At 37.3% G+C, this 12,110-nt stretch overlaps 2 protein-coding genes across 2 annotated transcripts; both read left to right on the top strand.

Annotated features, from left to right (window-relative positions):
• Positions 1-390: 390 nt before the first annotated feature.
• On the top strand, positions 391-8,211 carry LOC129378281 (macrophage mannose receptor 1-like). Its single transcript, XM_055058588.1, has 8 exons — positions 391-452; positions 659-733; positions 905-1,156; positions 2,014-2,163; positions 2,452-2,666; positions 6,814-7,125; positions 7,468-7,684; positions 8,180-8,211. Exons 2-8 carry the CDS (start codon positions 700-702, stop codon positions 8,209-8,211), a joined length of 1,212 nt encoding a protein of 403 aa, XP_054914563.1. The 5' UTR covers positions 391-452; positions 659-699.
• A 1,872-nt stretch (positions 8,212-10,083) lies between these two features.
• On the top strand, positions 10,084-12,084 carry LOC129378326 (complement C1q-like protein 2). The gene is made up of 3 exons (XM_055058630.1): positions 10,084-10,481; positions 10,982-11,110; positions 11,804-12,084. The coding sequence occupies exons 1-3, from the start codon at positions 10,463-10,465 to the stop codon at positions 12,082-12,084; spliced, it is 429 nt and encodes a 142-aa protein (XP_054914605.1). The 5' UTR covers positions 10,084-10,462.
• Positions 12,085-12,110: the final 26 nt, after the last annotated feature.

The raw sequence follows: 12,110 nt of genomic DNA, 5'->3' as shown, positions 1-12,110 counted from the left end.
TTTTAAGGATTTTCTTTCATTTCTGTGTGTTGTGTCCATTTTCTTCAACAGAACTGTGTTCTGTCTTGTGAATTGTGCAGTGAAGTGTTTACATTTAATCATTTTTTTCCCTCTTTCTGAATTGACCTGTCTTAGTATAAAAAGATGATACGAAGACATCCTTTGACATATCTTTGATACTTTTATTGTAATGAAAATGCCCGTCACCTGGTTTGAATATTCACATATTCAAATGTATCTGCTGTTTCAAGAGCTGTTATAGAAACACATCAGTGCAGACTGAGGAACCTTTTTATGGCTGAACCTCGAGAGATGACATCCCACAAACTGAGGAAACAAGGATTCAGATGTAAGTTTAAAATTAAATTCAATAAGCGAGTTGTGCTAGTGGAGCTCTGGCTGCTACGAAGGAAAGACATATAATTAACTGACAGCTTGAAGACGGAGAGAATGTAAGTTACAAGTTCAGTCTGTGTCTGAACTTTTCTACTGGATAAATGATACATTTCACATCTTTACTCATGTTTTGTCATGTATTTCTGGGTAAAGAAAGGGGCTGAGCAGTGTGTCTCCAGTCTGTCTTGGTCTCTCATGGTTTCTCTGTCCAGTGGAGGGAGAGCTGCAGCTTTTCAGTGTTTCAATGTTCTTCATCCAACAGAGACAAACTGCTGGAGGAAAATAATTCATCTGACAGCAAAGATGCAGTGGAGTCTGATTCTGCTCTTCCTGATGGGTAAATTGATCTGAAACACAACTAGACTCTCTGGTTTCTGTTATTTTATTGATAGTTAAATCCTGAGGAGATCTGGACGACCTTTCACACAGAAATTAAAATCAGAACATTTGTTTTGGTTTTGCAAAACAAATGTTAGGACTAAATACAGAAATATGTTTTTGTTTACAGGTCAGTGTTGCTTCATTGACTGTCAGCTCTATGAGTTTCACTACATTAATGAGAGTAAGAACTGGACTGAAGCTCAGCAGTACTGCAGAGAGAAACACACTGACCTGGTCACAGTGACTAACATGAAGGACATGAAGAGACTCATCAACATCTCAGATGGAGATAAGAGAGAAGCTTGGATTGGTCTGTATAATCAAACAAATGGTACCAGAACATGGTACTGGTCTCTGCCTGGACTGGAGTTCAATGAAAGTGAGACAAACTGGAAACCAGGAGCACCACTGGATGACTGGTATTTCAACTGTGGAATGTTGGGGCTGAATACCAGATGGTTAAATGTTTACTGTAGATATCCTTATTCTTTCTCTGCTACGATGGTAAGATTGAAGTCTTTTGTTTGAAATATCATTTATCTTTTAAAATATATGTAGAGTATAAAACATCTTTTTTTTTAAATCTACAAATGCACACACATCTGAATGGAGAACAAACTTAACATTTTTATTATCAAAATTTCATTTATCTTTGATAATAAACCTGGTAAATGTTTCACATTCATGGAAAAAATGTTGTAATCCAATATAAATATTTTTATTATAAGACCTCCATTAATGAATGTAATTTTCCATGTTTTCTAATAGCCCCACATAACTTGACACATCCAAGAAATATCATGTTTTGTGTAGAATTTCTTTTTTTAACATGTCATAGACGTTTCAAGTTTTAAATCAGAACTCATATCACAAAACTAACAAAACCGAATCAATCATATCAAATTAATATTTACAAAAAATAAAGAAAAACTATAAAGCTTCTTTATTAAATGTTTTTTCTGAGAATACTTCTCAAAAGTCATGTAAAGATAATCAGATCTGTTCACTCCACAGAAACTAATAAAACCCATAAATATCACCTGATTGAAGAGTTTAAGACCTGGCGGGAAGCTCAGAGTTACTGCAGAGAGAAACACACAGACCTGATCAGTGGAACGAAGCAACTACAGGCTGCATTGAATATGACTTTATACAACATGTCACTAGATGAATATATATATATGTATTACAAATATATGTACATTGGTCTGTTCAGAGACACCTGGAGGTGGTCAGATGGCAGTAATTCCTCCTTCAGACACTGGAATCTACAGTTTAATAATGAGATAATCAATAGTGGTCAATGTGTCATGACTGTGTTTGATGATGGAGGCAGATGGAAGAATGAGAACTGCACTGAAAGAAAACCCTTCATCTGTTATGATGGTGAGTTTTTGCTGCAGTAATGTAGTAAAACTCTACATTCTTAATGAAACATCATTTAGGAAAATAAACTTTATTACTAGAGAAAACGTATATTTTTTAATAATGTAACCTTTAGGTTACATTATTGGTAAGCTTATGGTGAATCTTATCATGGTGGTTTAACTAATTATATTATTACATAAATTTAGTGAAATAAAGGTCCTTGATACTTTGAAACTTCTTTTTGTTGCATTAATTCTGATTGAAGACTTATAGTTTTATTCTTTATTTTATGTACTTTCATGCCAGATAAATTGATCCTGATCAAGGAAAATAAAACTTGGCATGAGGCCTTGACCTACTGCAGACAGAACCACAGTGACCTGGTCACCATCACCAACATGGATGAACAGAAACAGGCCCAGGAAAAAACCAAGAAGGCATCGACTCCTTTTGTCTGGATTGGACTGCGTTTCAACTGCAGGATGTTTGGTTCTGGGTTTGTGATAACTGGGTCTGGGACGGTCAGAGTGATGAGTGCAACATGTTTGGAGCCATGCAGGCAGGAGGAGAGCATCGGTGGTTCCAAAGAAACGGCAGCGAGAGATTTAACTTCTTCTGTACTAATTAATAATTCTTCCTCTTCTTTTTATTATCAGCTTTTTCTCTTTCTGCATCATTTCAGTTGTTATTTCAATTTTGCCAAGGAATGATCTGTTAAGCAGAATTTCAGATTGCATTTAGATTGTATATTATTTGCATAAAACTTTGCTGTGATTTAAAACAATAAGATCTCAATAAATCATTTGAAAATTTTTCCACATGTTGAGACATTTTATTCTGTAAAATTAAACTGAAAGATATTGGGAAGATGGAGATGGAATAAAAAGAGGCCAATAATTTTGTCCAAACTAGTATTGTTAAGAAAACCTTTCATTCAATTTCATTATTACATTTCCAAATTCACCGGATTCGTCTTTCCCACTTAGAATTGTCAGATATTTGTAGATTTGTATCCTTTAATTGAACTCATAAGTTACATTTCTGGTGAGCTGTACTTCTTCTGGTTGGTCCATCAAAACCACCTCTAACACCAAAGATACACACCCACACACACACACACACACACACACACACACACACACACACGCACACACACGCACACACGCACACACACACACACACGCACAAACCTTTTTGTATTTCTACAAAAACGTAAGACTTTTACTTTTAGAAGTTTAGTATCTACATTTATATCTAACCCAGACATTTTCACAAACCCTCACCATTACTAGTGTTTTCCTAACACCAACTTTAACCAAAATGTAATTCTAACCTAACCAGAAGAAGAATTTAAAAGGATCCGATGGATGGTGGCAAAAAGAGCAGTGTAGAAGTAAAAAGTCCAGCTGATGCCTACAGAGAACCTGAACAACCCAAAGAACCCGGTCGGTGACGGTGGATGACACACAGCCCATGGAGGTGGTCTGCCAGTGATTGAAAGACTGATTGATCGGCGTAAGCTCTCTCGCTGATCTCAATCATCGCTGAGTGTTTGTGCTGCGGAGCCTCTTGAGGGGTTTAACGAAATGCCAACAGAAAAACATTTGGAAGCAAATATGAATGTGCAAAATCACAGAGGAGGCCAAAACAGTCCCCAAACAGACAGACAGCCAGCAGAGACGCTACATATTCAAACAATGATTATAAGGGAAAATCATCATTTTCAGGTTTTTATGAGTGTGAGGGTGTGAATACTTTTGCAATCTAAATTCAGACACATTTTATGTAAATATTGCCCCCCCCACCCCCCAAAAAAAAGATCCACATAAACTGCTTGTACACCAACAGAGACAGTGTAGCAAACAGTATCACATTCCAAAGATGAAGGAAAATAGGTCTGTTACACTCATTTTTGGTTTGATTCTTAGCTTCACCGCACAGTCACATCTAGATATGGAAAAAGTGTGAGTCACAAAAAAACAACAGACGCTTCTGGATGTGAACTCAGAACAGCATTCTGGGAGATGCAAACAGAGGAGACATTTTGGCACTTCCACTTTGCTCTCTTTGGTTACCTAGCAACTCAGGCATTCTTTGGTTACCTAGCAACTCAGGCATTCTTTGGTTACCTAGCAACTCAGGCATTCTTTGGTTACCTAGGAACGACCAGTTGAGGAAGTTGCGCAGCAGCAATTTCTTGTTTTGCCGCTTTGCCTCATAACTTGTTCAAAATAATAATAATAAAAAAAAAACAAAACCACGTGGAGAGAAAGCTGGATAAAATAGGACAATTCACACCAGCAGTTTGTTTGTATTTTGGATAATTAAAACAAAAGACTAATCAATAATTACCAATATCGACAGTTATTATAATAATAATAATACTTTCTTGATCCCCTAAAGGGAGTAAATGTGGTTTGTCAAAGCACTGCACACAATAACAACAATAATAATTGCATATTTAAATGCATATTTTCCTTTTGGAGCAGTACTTAAAGTAGGTGGTGAATAGAAAGGGAGACAGCACAGTTCCCCGTGATGCGTATCCACGGCAAAACGGTGTTATTTTTACTAGTGGGAGACGATAATCATCATCTCAAAAGTTAAAATAGTGAACTACTGCCACCTGTACAACAATCATAAATTTCATGAGAGTTTGGGGAAACACAGCAGAGGAAAGGTGAAAGTTCTTCCATTATTTTGTAATGGGCAAGAATCATTTCCCCAAGTCCAACATCTTTCTGCCCAGCTTAAAAAAAACAAAACAGTCAGATATATTTACAAGGAAGCAGCAGTAGAGACAGAGGAGATTGATTTACTAGTTCATTACAACAACCAATGGTCTCATCCAAGATTAGTGGTGGGACTTGTTCTGAACAGAAAAGCTGCTCTGCAGCCTTCGTGGGGTCTGTGTGAACAAAGCTCATTTGCTTAATACATGTTCCTATGCAGCTGAACACAGTTCCCCGCCTGCTGCTGTTTACTCAGGATGATTTGCATTCTCAGGTCCTTTCTCAGGAATCATAAATGTTTATGCTGGAAATTACAACACTGTCTCTGTCCTGAAATCCAAGTATAGAGTCTTTTAGAACTGGAGAGGCGAAGGATGATGCAAGGTCAGATTTGCTTCGTCTTTTCATATTTTCTTCATCGCTTGAGGAACCACAAACTCATTTTGTGGTAAATTTCTGCAGGATTCATATGGTTTGTTTCTAAGTCAGATCAGGATAAAAAATTCAAGAATTTTCACAAAGTTCTCAGATGAAAAGCTTACTGGGACTAACTGTCCAACATGGGGGAATATTTCAATAGACGTTAAAAAGACGTGCTGCCCTATAAGAACAGCACATATTACATCCTTCTCCAGATACACAGGTCCTTTTGTGCTCTATTATTTTTTTCTTTCTCCGCCTGGTTAATGAACAGTTGTAATAAAAATGACCGTCACCTGGTTTGAATATTCACATATTCAAATGTATCTGCTGTTTCAAGAGCTGTTATAGAAACACATCAGTGCAGACTGAGGAAGCTTTTCACAACTGAACCTCGAGAGACGATATCCCACAAACTGAGGAAACAAGGATTCAGATGTAAGTTTCAGAAACGTCCAAATCCTCTGAAGAAGTTTATTTCTTTCATTTCTATGTTGATGAACTAAAAAGTTGAGTTGAGTGTCTCCTGTCTGTCTTGGTCTCTCATGGTTTCTCTGTCCAGTGGAGGGAGAGCTGCAGCTTTTCAGTTTCAATGTTCTTCATCCAACAGAGACAAACTGCTGGAGGAAAATAATTCATCTGACAGCAAAGATGCAGTGGAGTCTGATTCTGCTCTTCCTGATGGGTAAGTTGATCTGAAACACAACTAGACTCTCTGGTTTCTGTCAAATTATTGACTCAGCTAGATTCAGCAGAGATGTTATAAGGTAGATATTACCCATTTTGTTATTATTTTATATTTAAAACACTATTATGTTTTGCTTTTGTAGGTCAGTGTTGTTTCATCACCTGTCAGCTCTATCAGTATCATTACATAAAAAATGAAAAGACCTGGACTGAAGCTCAGCAGTACTGCAGAGAGAAACACACTGACCTGGTCACAGTGACTAACATGAAGGACATGAAGAGACTCATCAACATCTCAGATAGAGATAAGAGAGAAGCTTGGATTGGTCTGTATGATCAAACACATGGTACCAGAACATGGTACTGGTCTCTGCCTGGAGTAGAGTTTGATGAAAGTGAGACAAACTGGGATGAAGGAAAATCGACTGATCGAGGAAATGATACATCTGAGAACTGTGGGATTCTGAATGGCATAAAATGGGAAGTTATTCGATGCAATGGCATTAAAGTTTCGATGCAATACAAAAGAGCTTTCCTCTGCCATGATGGTGAGTACTAATAAAACCCAGAATGTAATATCTGTAAGTGATCTAATAAAACGGGTCTGGATTAAATGTTATTGTTTTTTTTTTTTACATTTTGATAAAAATATTTCTTGCAAATTTGGCAGAGTGGAACAAAAACATCCAACTCAACCTTATAGACACATTAATTAGCATCTCTGACAATTACCTTATATTATGCTGGTCTAAACAAAATCTGAATGGTGGCAAATATTCTTCTGTTAACCTCCTAGAAACCAATAAGACCTATAAATATCACTTGATAGAAGAGGAGAAAGACCTGGCTGGAAGCTCAGAGTTACTGCAGAGAGAAACACACAGACCTGATCAGTGGAACGAAGCAACTACAGGATGAAGAACTAAAGGAAGTGATGAGCCCAAATTATAAACCATACATTGGTCTATTCAGAGACACCTGGAGGTGGTCAGATGGAAGCAGTTTCTCTTTCAGACACTGGAATCTAGAGATTAATGATCATCAACCCAACAGTGGTCGATGTGCCATGACTGGGCTTCATATGGAGACAGATGGAAGACTGACTCCTGTGAAGAGACTAAACCTTTCATCTGTTATGATGGTGAGTTTTTATGAAAGATCTGCTGTTACTTAATACCTTTCAATCTCCCTTTAATTCTAAAAAAAAAACTAAAACAAACCCCTGTCTTTATTATTTTATAGTGTTTATAACAAAAAACTTTTTCTTCAACACTTGGCAAATCTGTTTAAAATATTGATCTCGCATTTACACTGTTGAGATGTTAAAGCTGCATTAATAATTCATAGACTTCTCAAATCAGACACAAGCACTTACTTTATTTTTTAGAATCTTGCATGCGCTACATCTGGTTCAGAATGATGCTGATGCTGAAGGGACGTTTTGTGTTTAAAGTCTTGTTTGCAGAGGATAACGTGATTCTAGTCAAGAGAGAAGAACTGGGAGGACGCCTTGTACTACTGCAGAGATCACCACCATGACCTGGTCACCATCACCAACATGGATCAACAGAAATGGATCCAGGAGAAAGTCAAGGAGGCATCGACTGGTTATGTCTGGATGGGTCTGCGCTACACCTGCACTCTGGATTTCTGGTTCTGGGTCAGTGATGAGGTGGTCATCTATGAGAACTGGGCCAAAGGTGAACCGATGGACGACTGTGACATGTCTGGTGCCATGGGACGGGAGGAGATCATCAGTGGAGGAAGAAAAATGACCTTGAAGAGTTTAATTTTCTTTGTACTAAGGATTAAGCACTGCTTTTTCCCTCTGTCCTCCAATCGTTAAATTATTTTTATTTTCATTTATGTCAAACAATCACTTGGAGTATAAATTGTCTTTTTAGACCAAACTTCAGGTAGCTCTCTGAAGATGTTAAGATTTCGTTTCTTCTGCATAGCCTCTCCTATTATGACCAGGTAATGTAACATTACATAAAAAACTAACTTACTTGATGACGTAAATCATGTTTTTGTTCAATTTATGTGATTTTAATGAATAAAAATGCTGCACCACGCCGCCGTCTCATCTCCTGTGTTTCAACATGTTGTTGTTACACGCGAGAAAAAATTAGATGAATAAGTAAAATAAAACAACCTTTCACTGTGTTGGATTAACGTTTGCTCCATTCATCCAGGGGAGCTGGTGTCTATCTCCACCTGTCGTTGATCGAGACAGGCATCCGATCAGTCAGAGTAATTCCTATTCCTCCAATAGAAAATAAAACCTTCTAAAAAATGTGTTGTGGTGTTGATGTGTGGATGGTTTCACCCGGTTCCCTCCTCTGCTGAAGGACCGAAACCAAACAATAAAATGGCTGTTCTGTGAAAAAACAAGACGTAGCTTCTTCCTTCTTATCACACCAGGCAAGACCTGTGATATAGTCTAAGGTAGAAATGATTCAGTTTACTTTAAACAAAGGCACAATGCAAATTAGACATGTGCATGTAAACACATAAGATCACAGCCAAACTTCTACTTTCTATAGTCCCACGGTAGGCTGGTAATAATAATAATAATAATAATAATAATAATAATAATAATAATAATAATAATAATAATAATAATAATAATAATAATAATAATATGAAGAAGAAACACTAGAATAATAAGCAAAAAGAACAAATAAATGAAAAAATAAAAGTGAAGTAAAAGACAATAAAACCTAATGGAACATGTTGAAATATAGTCATGCTAATTTGGCCTTCCAGGCTCCCATACGTTTTCCTCCGGATTGTTTTTTTCTATGACCTTTGACCAGCTGCTATGTCCCTGCTGGAAAACATCACCCTAGCAACACTCACTTCACTTCATTACAGTTTATTTATACATCAACCTGAGTTTATTTCTGAGCTCTGGAAGTTAAATGCTCTTCTACCTTTTTTTTTCCTTCTTCTTCTTCAACCTGGTATAATTATGTCTTTTGTTCTATGTTGCATTTCAAAATGTTTAACCTTAGTTAGTAGCACGGCAGTGGCTGTGTCATGTTGTGGGGCTATTTGACTGTAGGAGGAACTGCTGCATTTCACCAAATATCTACAATCTTGCCTCACTTATATGGAGGACCAAAGCTGACATAATAAGAAATAAGAGCATAAGTATACATCTTGTTTTTCCTTGTCCTTAGACATGCGTTTATGCTTTTATTTTTTACCATGTCAGTTCTGGTCCTCCATACGCTTACACAAGTCAGGAGGAATAGCGGGTCTTGTGTGCTTTTCCCATGTGAACTTCAACTTTCAGCTGTTTATCTAGTTCTTATCGCCTATAAACATGTATCAGATTTTTTGAACTTTATCTCCTCCGGTCACTTGTGGCCTGTTTTATCTTTTATCTAATCTATTCTTCCCTGTTTGTGGCTCCCATCAGTCACTCCCCCCTTGACCTGTGTCAATCAATGCACGAAAAACAAAACGCTTCCGGGAGAGCCGTTAGGAAAAGCGCGATGTTTGTGCGGTCACGCTTTATTTGACGGGGTGTGCTTAAGACTGACATGACACCTGTCATGAACACGAAGGAGTCTTTATGAACGTCTGTGACTGTTGTCTTAAAGTGTCACTCGGTAAATAACGACTCTTTTAATGCAAAGTTGCGCTAAAAGTTGCATTGAATATTTTCATGGACACACCGTCAGATACGGTGTTCACGTTTGTTCTATAATCAAAGTTTTTATCTTTCGGTGGCAGGTGCTCGCTCTGCAATTGGTGGGTCATCGGTTCTATTCCTGCTTGGTCCACCCTTGTTGTTTGTGTCCTTGGGCAAAACACAGTAATAAACACAGGAAGCTCACGTGCTCAATATCTAGACTATATTATATGGTATAATTAAGTAGCAGACTCTGAACTTTGAATTAAGTCATAAAACGTCTGAAGAAAAAAAATCTGAGAGCCATAAGGAAGAGTATAAAGTTTATTCTGTAAAAGCAGTTTTTATTATTCAAGAAGCTTTAATATTGTAACACAATCTAATAATTAACTAAAAACGTGTATAAATAGGTCGCTTTTCACAGGCCTTCAACAGTGTTCCTGAAGAAGACGCACATATATCAAAGAAGAATGGCGTTTCCATCAGTGATGCTTCTCATGTGTCTGGCTGTTGGGCTGTCCACCTGCCGGGCAGAAGGTGAGGACAATCAGATTCAGGTCCCTGAGACCACAGGGGACGAGCAGGAGAATCCCCTGACAGAGACGGTCACAGAGGACAAAAAACCCCCGATCAAGATCTTCAGACAGTCACAGTCGAGCATCCAACTCGGGATCCCCAGAGAAAGCATGTGAGCCAAACTTCTACTTGGTAATGAAGGAGCTTGGAGTTCTGCAAGAGAGGCAGAAAGCCACTGCGAGGGCCCTGGACGAAACCAACAGGAAGCTGGAAGCCAGCGAGAAAGAAGATCGCCGACCTTAACAGCACTCTGACAGAGATGAGGAGAACTTACGAAGGTAACGGAAGACGACATTCATTTTAAATCACTTTAGAAATTTGTTTGCTACATATTGCCAAAAACAGGGCGGCTTCCAGCTGTTTCGTTCTATTGTTTGTTGACATAACAGCAAATTTCAATGGCCCATTTATCTTATCCTCTAAATGTGCACTGAAATATTATTGTTGCTCATAGATATAAAGACAATAAATTATTAGAGCTATTTTGTCTTTACAGACTCTAGTCTTTTGTTATAAGACAATGTGAGTTGTGCACATGCTTTAGATCAATAATATCCTGCTTCTGTTTCAATACTTCAAAATAAATACATGATTATAAAAGGGTCATTTATGTTTATGTTAAAAAAAATATCTAATTTTCTTCAGTAGTATTACTGGTGTTGAACAGTTAATTACACTTTGAGAGAGAATCCCTGTTAATCTGCTGCATTCACTCTCTAAATTGCAAAGATGTTTTCTGACTTACTTTTCTGTTTTCTTCACTGTGTTTAAACTTCAGAACAACGCCAGGTTGCATTTTCTGCGGCGATGCCAACAACAGACATTACAGGTCCCGTGAATGTTCTTTACTCTCTGGTATACAAACACGTTCTGTCCAACATCGGAGGCCATTACAGCCCAGTGACAGGTCAGTGTTGGTCTCTCTGTGTCATCTGTTGCTATGTGTACATACACAAAACATGTTTGTGCCAGTGAAGGGATTATAACGTAAGGATTTATAGTTTGCAGTTTGTCTGAACAACAAGAAAGCTTTTGTTTTTCAATTTAAATTATGAAAGAAGTTAAATGATGAGTTAAAACAAAGAAAAGATTTAATACAATTTAAAGGGAAATATAAGGAGATCATTTTGACAAGATGTAAAAATATGGCTGGGAGTTTGGACTAATGGTGAATGTAAGTTGAGGCTAACGCATACGAGTGTGTTATGAGAGGTTGTGGATGTATATATTCAGACATAATTAAACCCAGATAAAATTAATTAACCTATGTCTTTTTATCTCTTATCTTTTATTATTTAATAATGAAAAAAATATTAGTTTATGGGATAGGAGTTCATAAGTTTCTTACTTCTTCCTACTCCCTTTCATTTTCATTGTTTTGTGTTTTTTGCATTCCCTGTTCATGTGTTATTTTTTATACTTCTATTATGTTAGAAATAAATAAAAATAAGTAAATAAATAACATCCTTGAATAGAAAGCCATTGTTTTAAAATCCAAGAGATATCCTTTCAACAGGTTTTCTTCCATTATCTTAAAAGATGACGGTTTCTTCTTGCAGCAGAAATATCTGATCGCTTTTCTTATTGCTATTCTCTGCAGGATACTTTACGGCACCAGTGAGAGGAATTTATTACTTTTCTTTTTCTTCATTTTGTTGGGGGGGTGATGGAACATCTGGAGGAAGTCTTTACCGAAACGAAAACCAAGTTGTGTCATGGTACGGTTACAGTAAAAATCACCCCATTTCTGGCTCTAACAGCGCCATCTTGCTGCTGCAAGTAGGAGACATGGTCAACGTCCGCCTCTGGGACAAGAGTAAAATAAGTGATAATGGAAACAAGTACTCCACATTCAGTGGATTTTTACTGTCACCAATGTAAACATTTAGAAAACAGAAACTGCTATT

The sequence above is a fragment of the Poeciliopsis prolifica genome, unplaced genomic scaffold (genome assembly GCF_027474105.1).
Source record: "Poeciliopsis prolifica strain line A6 unplaced genomic scaffold, Auburn_PproV2 SCAFFOLD051, whole genome shotgun sequence".
Lineage (NCBI taxonomy): Eukaryota > Metazoa > Chordata > Actinopteri > Cyprinodontiformes > Poeciliidae > Poeciliopsis > Poeciliopsis prolifica.
The sequence above is the reverse complement of the archived record's forward strand: the minus strand, read 5'-3'. Positions and strand labels throughout refer to the sequence as shown.

What these genes read in the sequence shown, in the direction of transcription:
- LOC129378281 (XM_055058588.1), top strand. Translation starts at nt 700, where the DNA reads ATGCAGTGGAGTCTGATTCTGCTCTTCCTGATGG. An exon ending in ACCCTTCATCTGTTATGATG is followed by an intron (nt 2,164 to 2,451) that starts GTGAGTTTTTGC and finishes CTTTCATGCCAG; the next exon opens with ATAAATTGATCCTGATCAAG. An exon ending in ACCTTTCATCTGTTATGATG is followed by an intron (nt 7,126 to 7,467) that starts GTGAGTTTTTAT and finishes ACGTGATTCTAG; the next exon opens with TCAAGAGAGAAGAACTGGGA.
- LOC129378326 (XM_055058630.1), top strand. An exon ending in CCATTACAGCCCAGTGACAG is followed by an intron (nt 11,111 to 11,803) that starts GTCAGTGTTGGT and finishes TATTCTCTGCAG; the next exon opens with GATACTTTACGGCACCAGTG.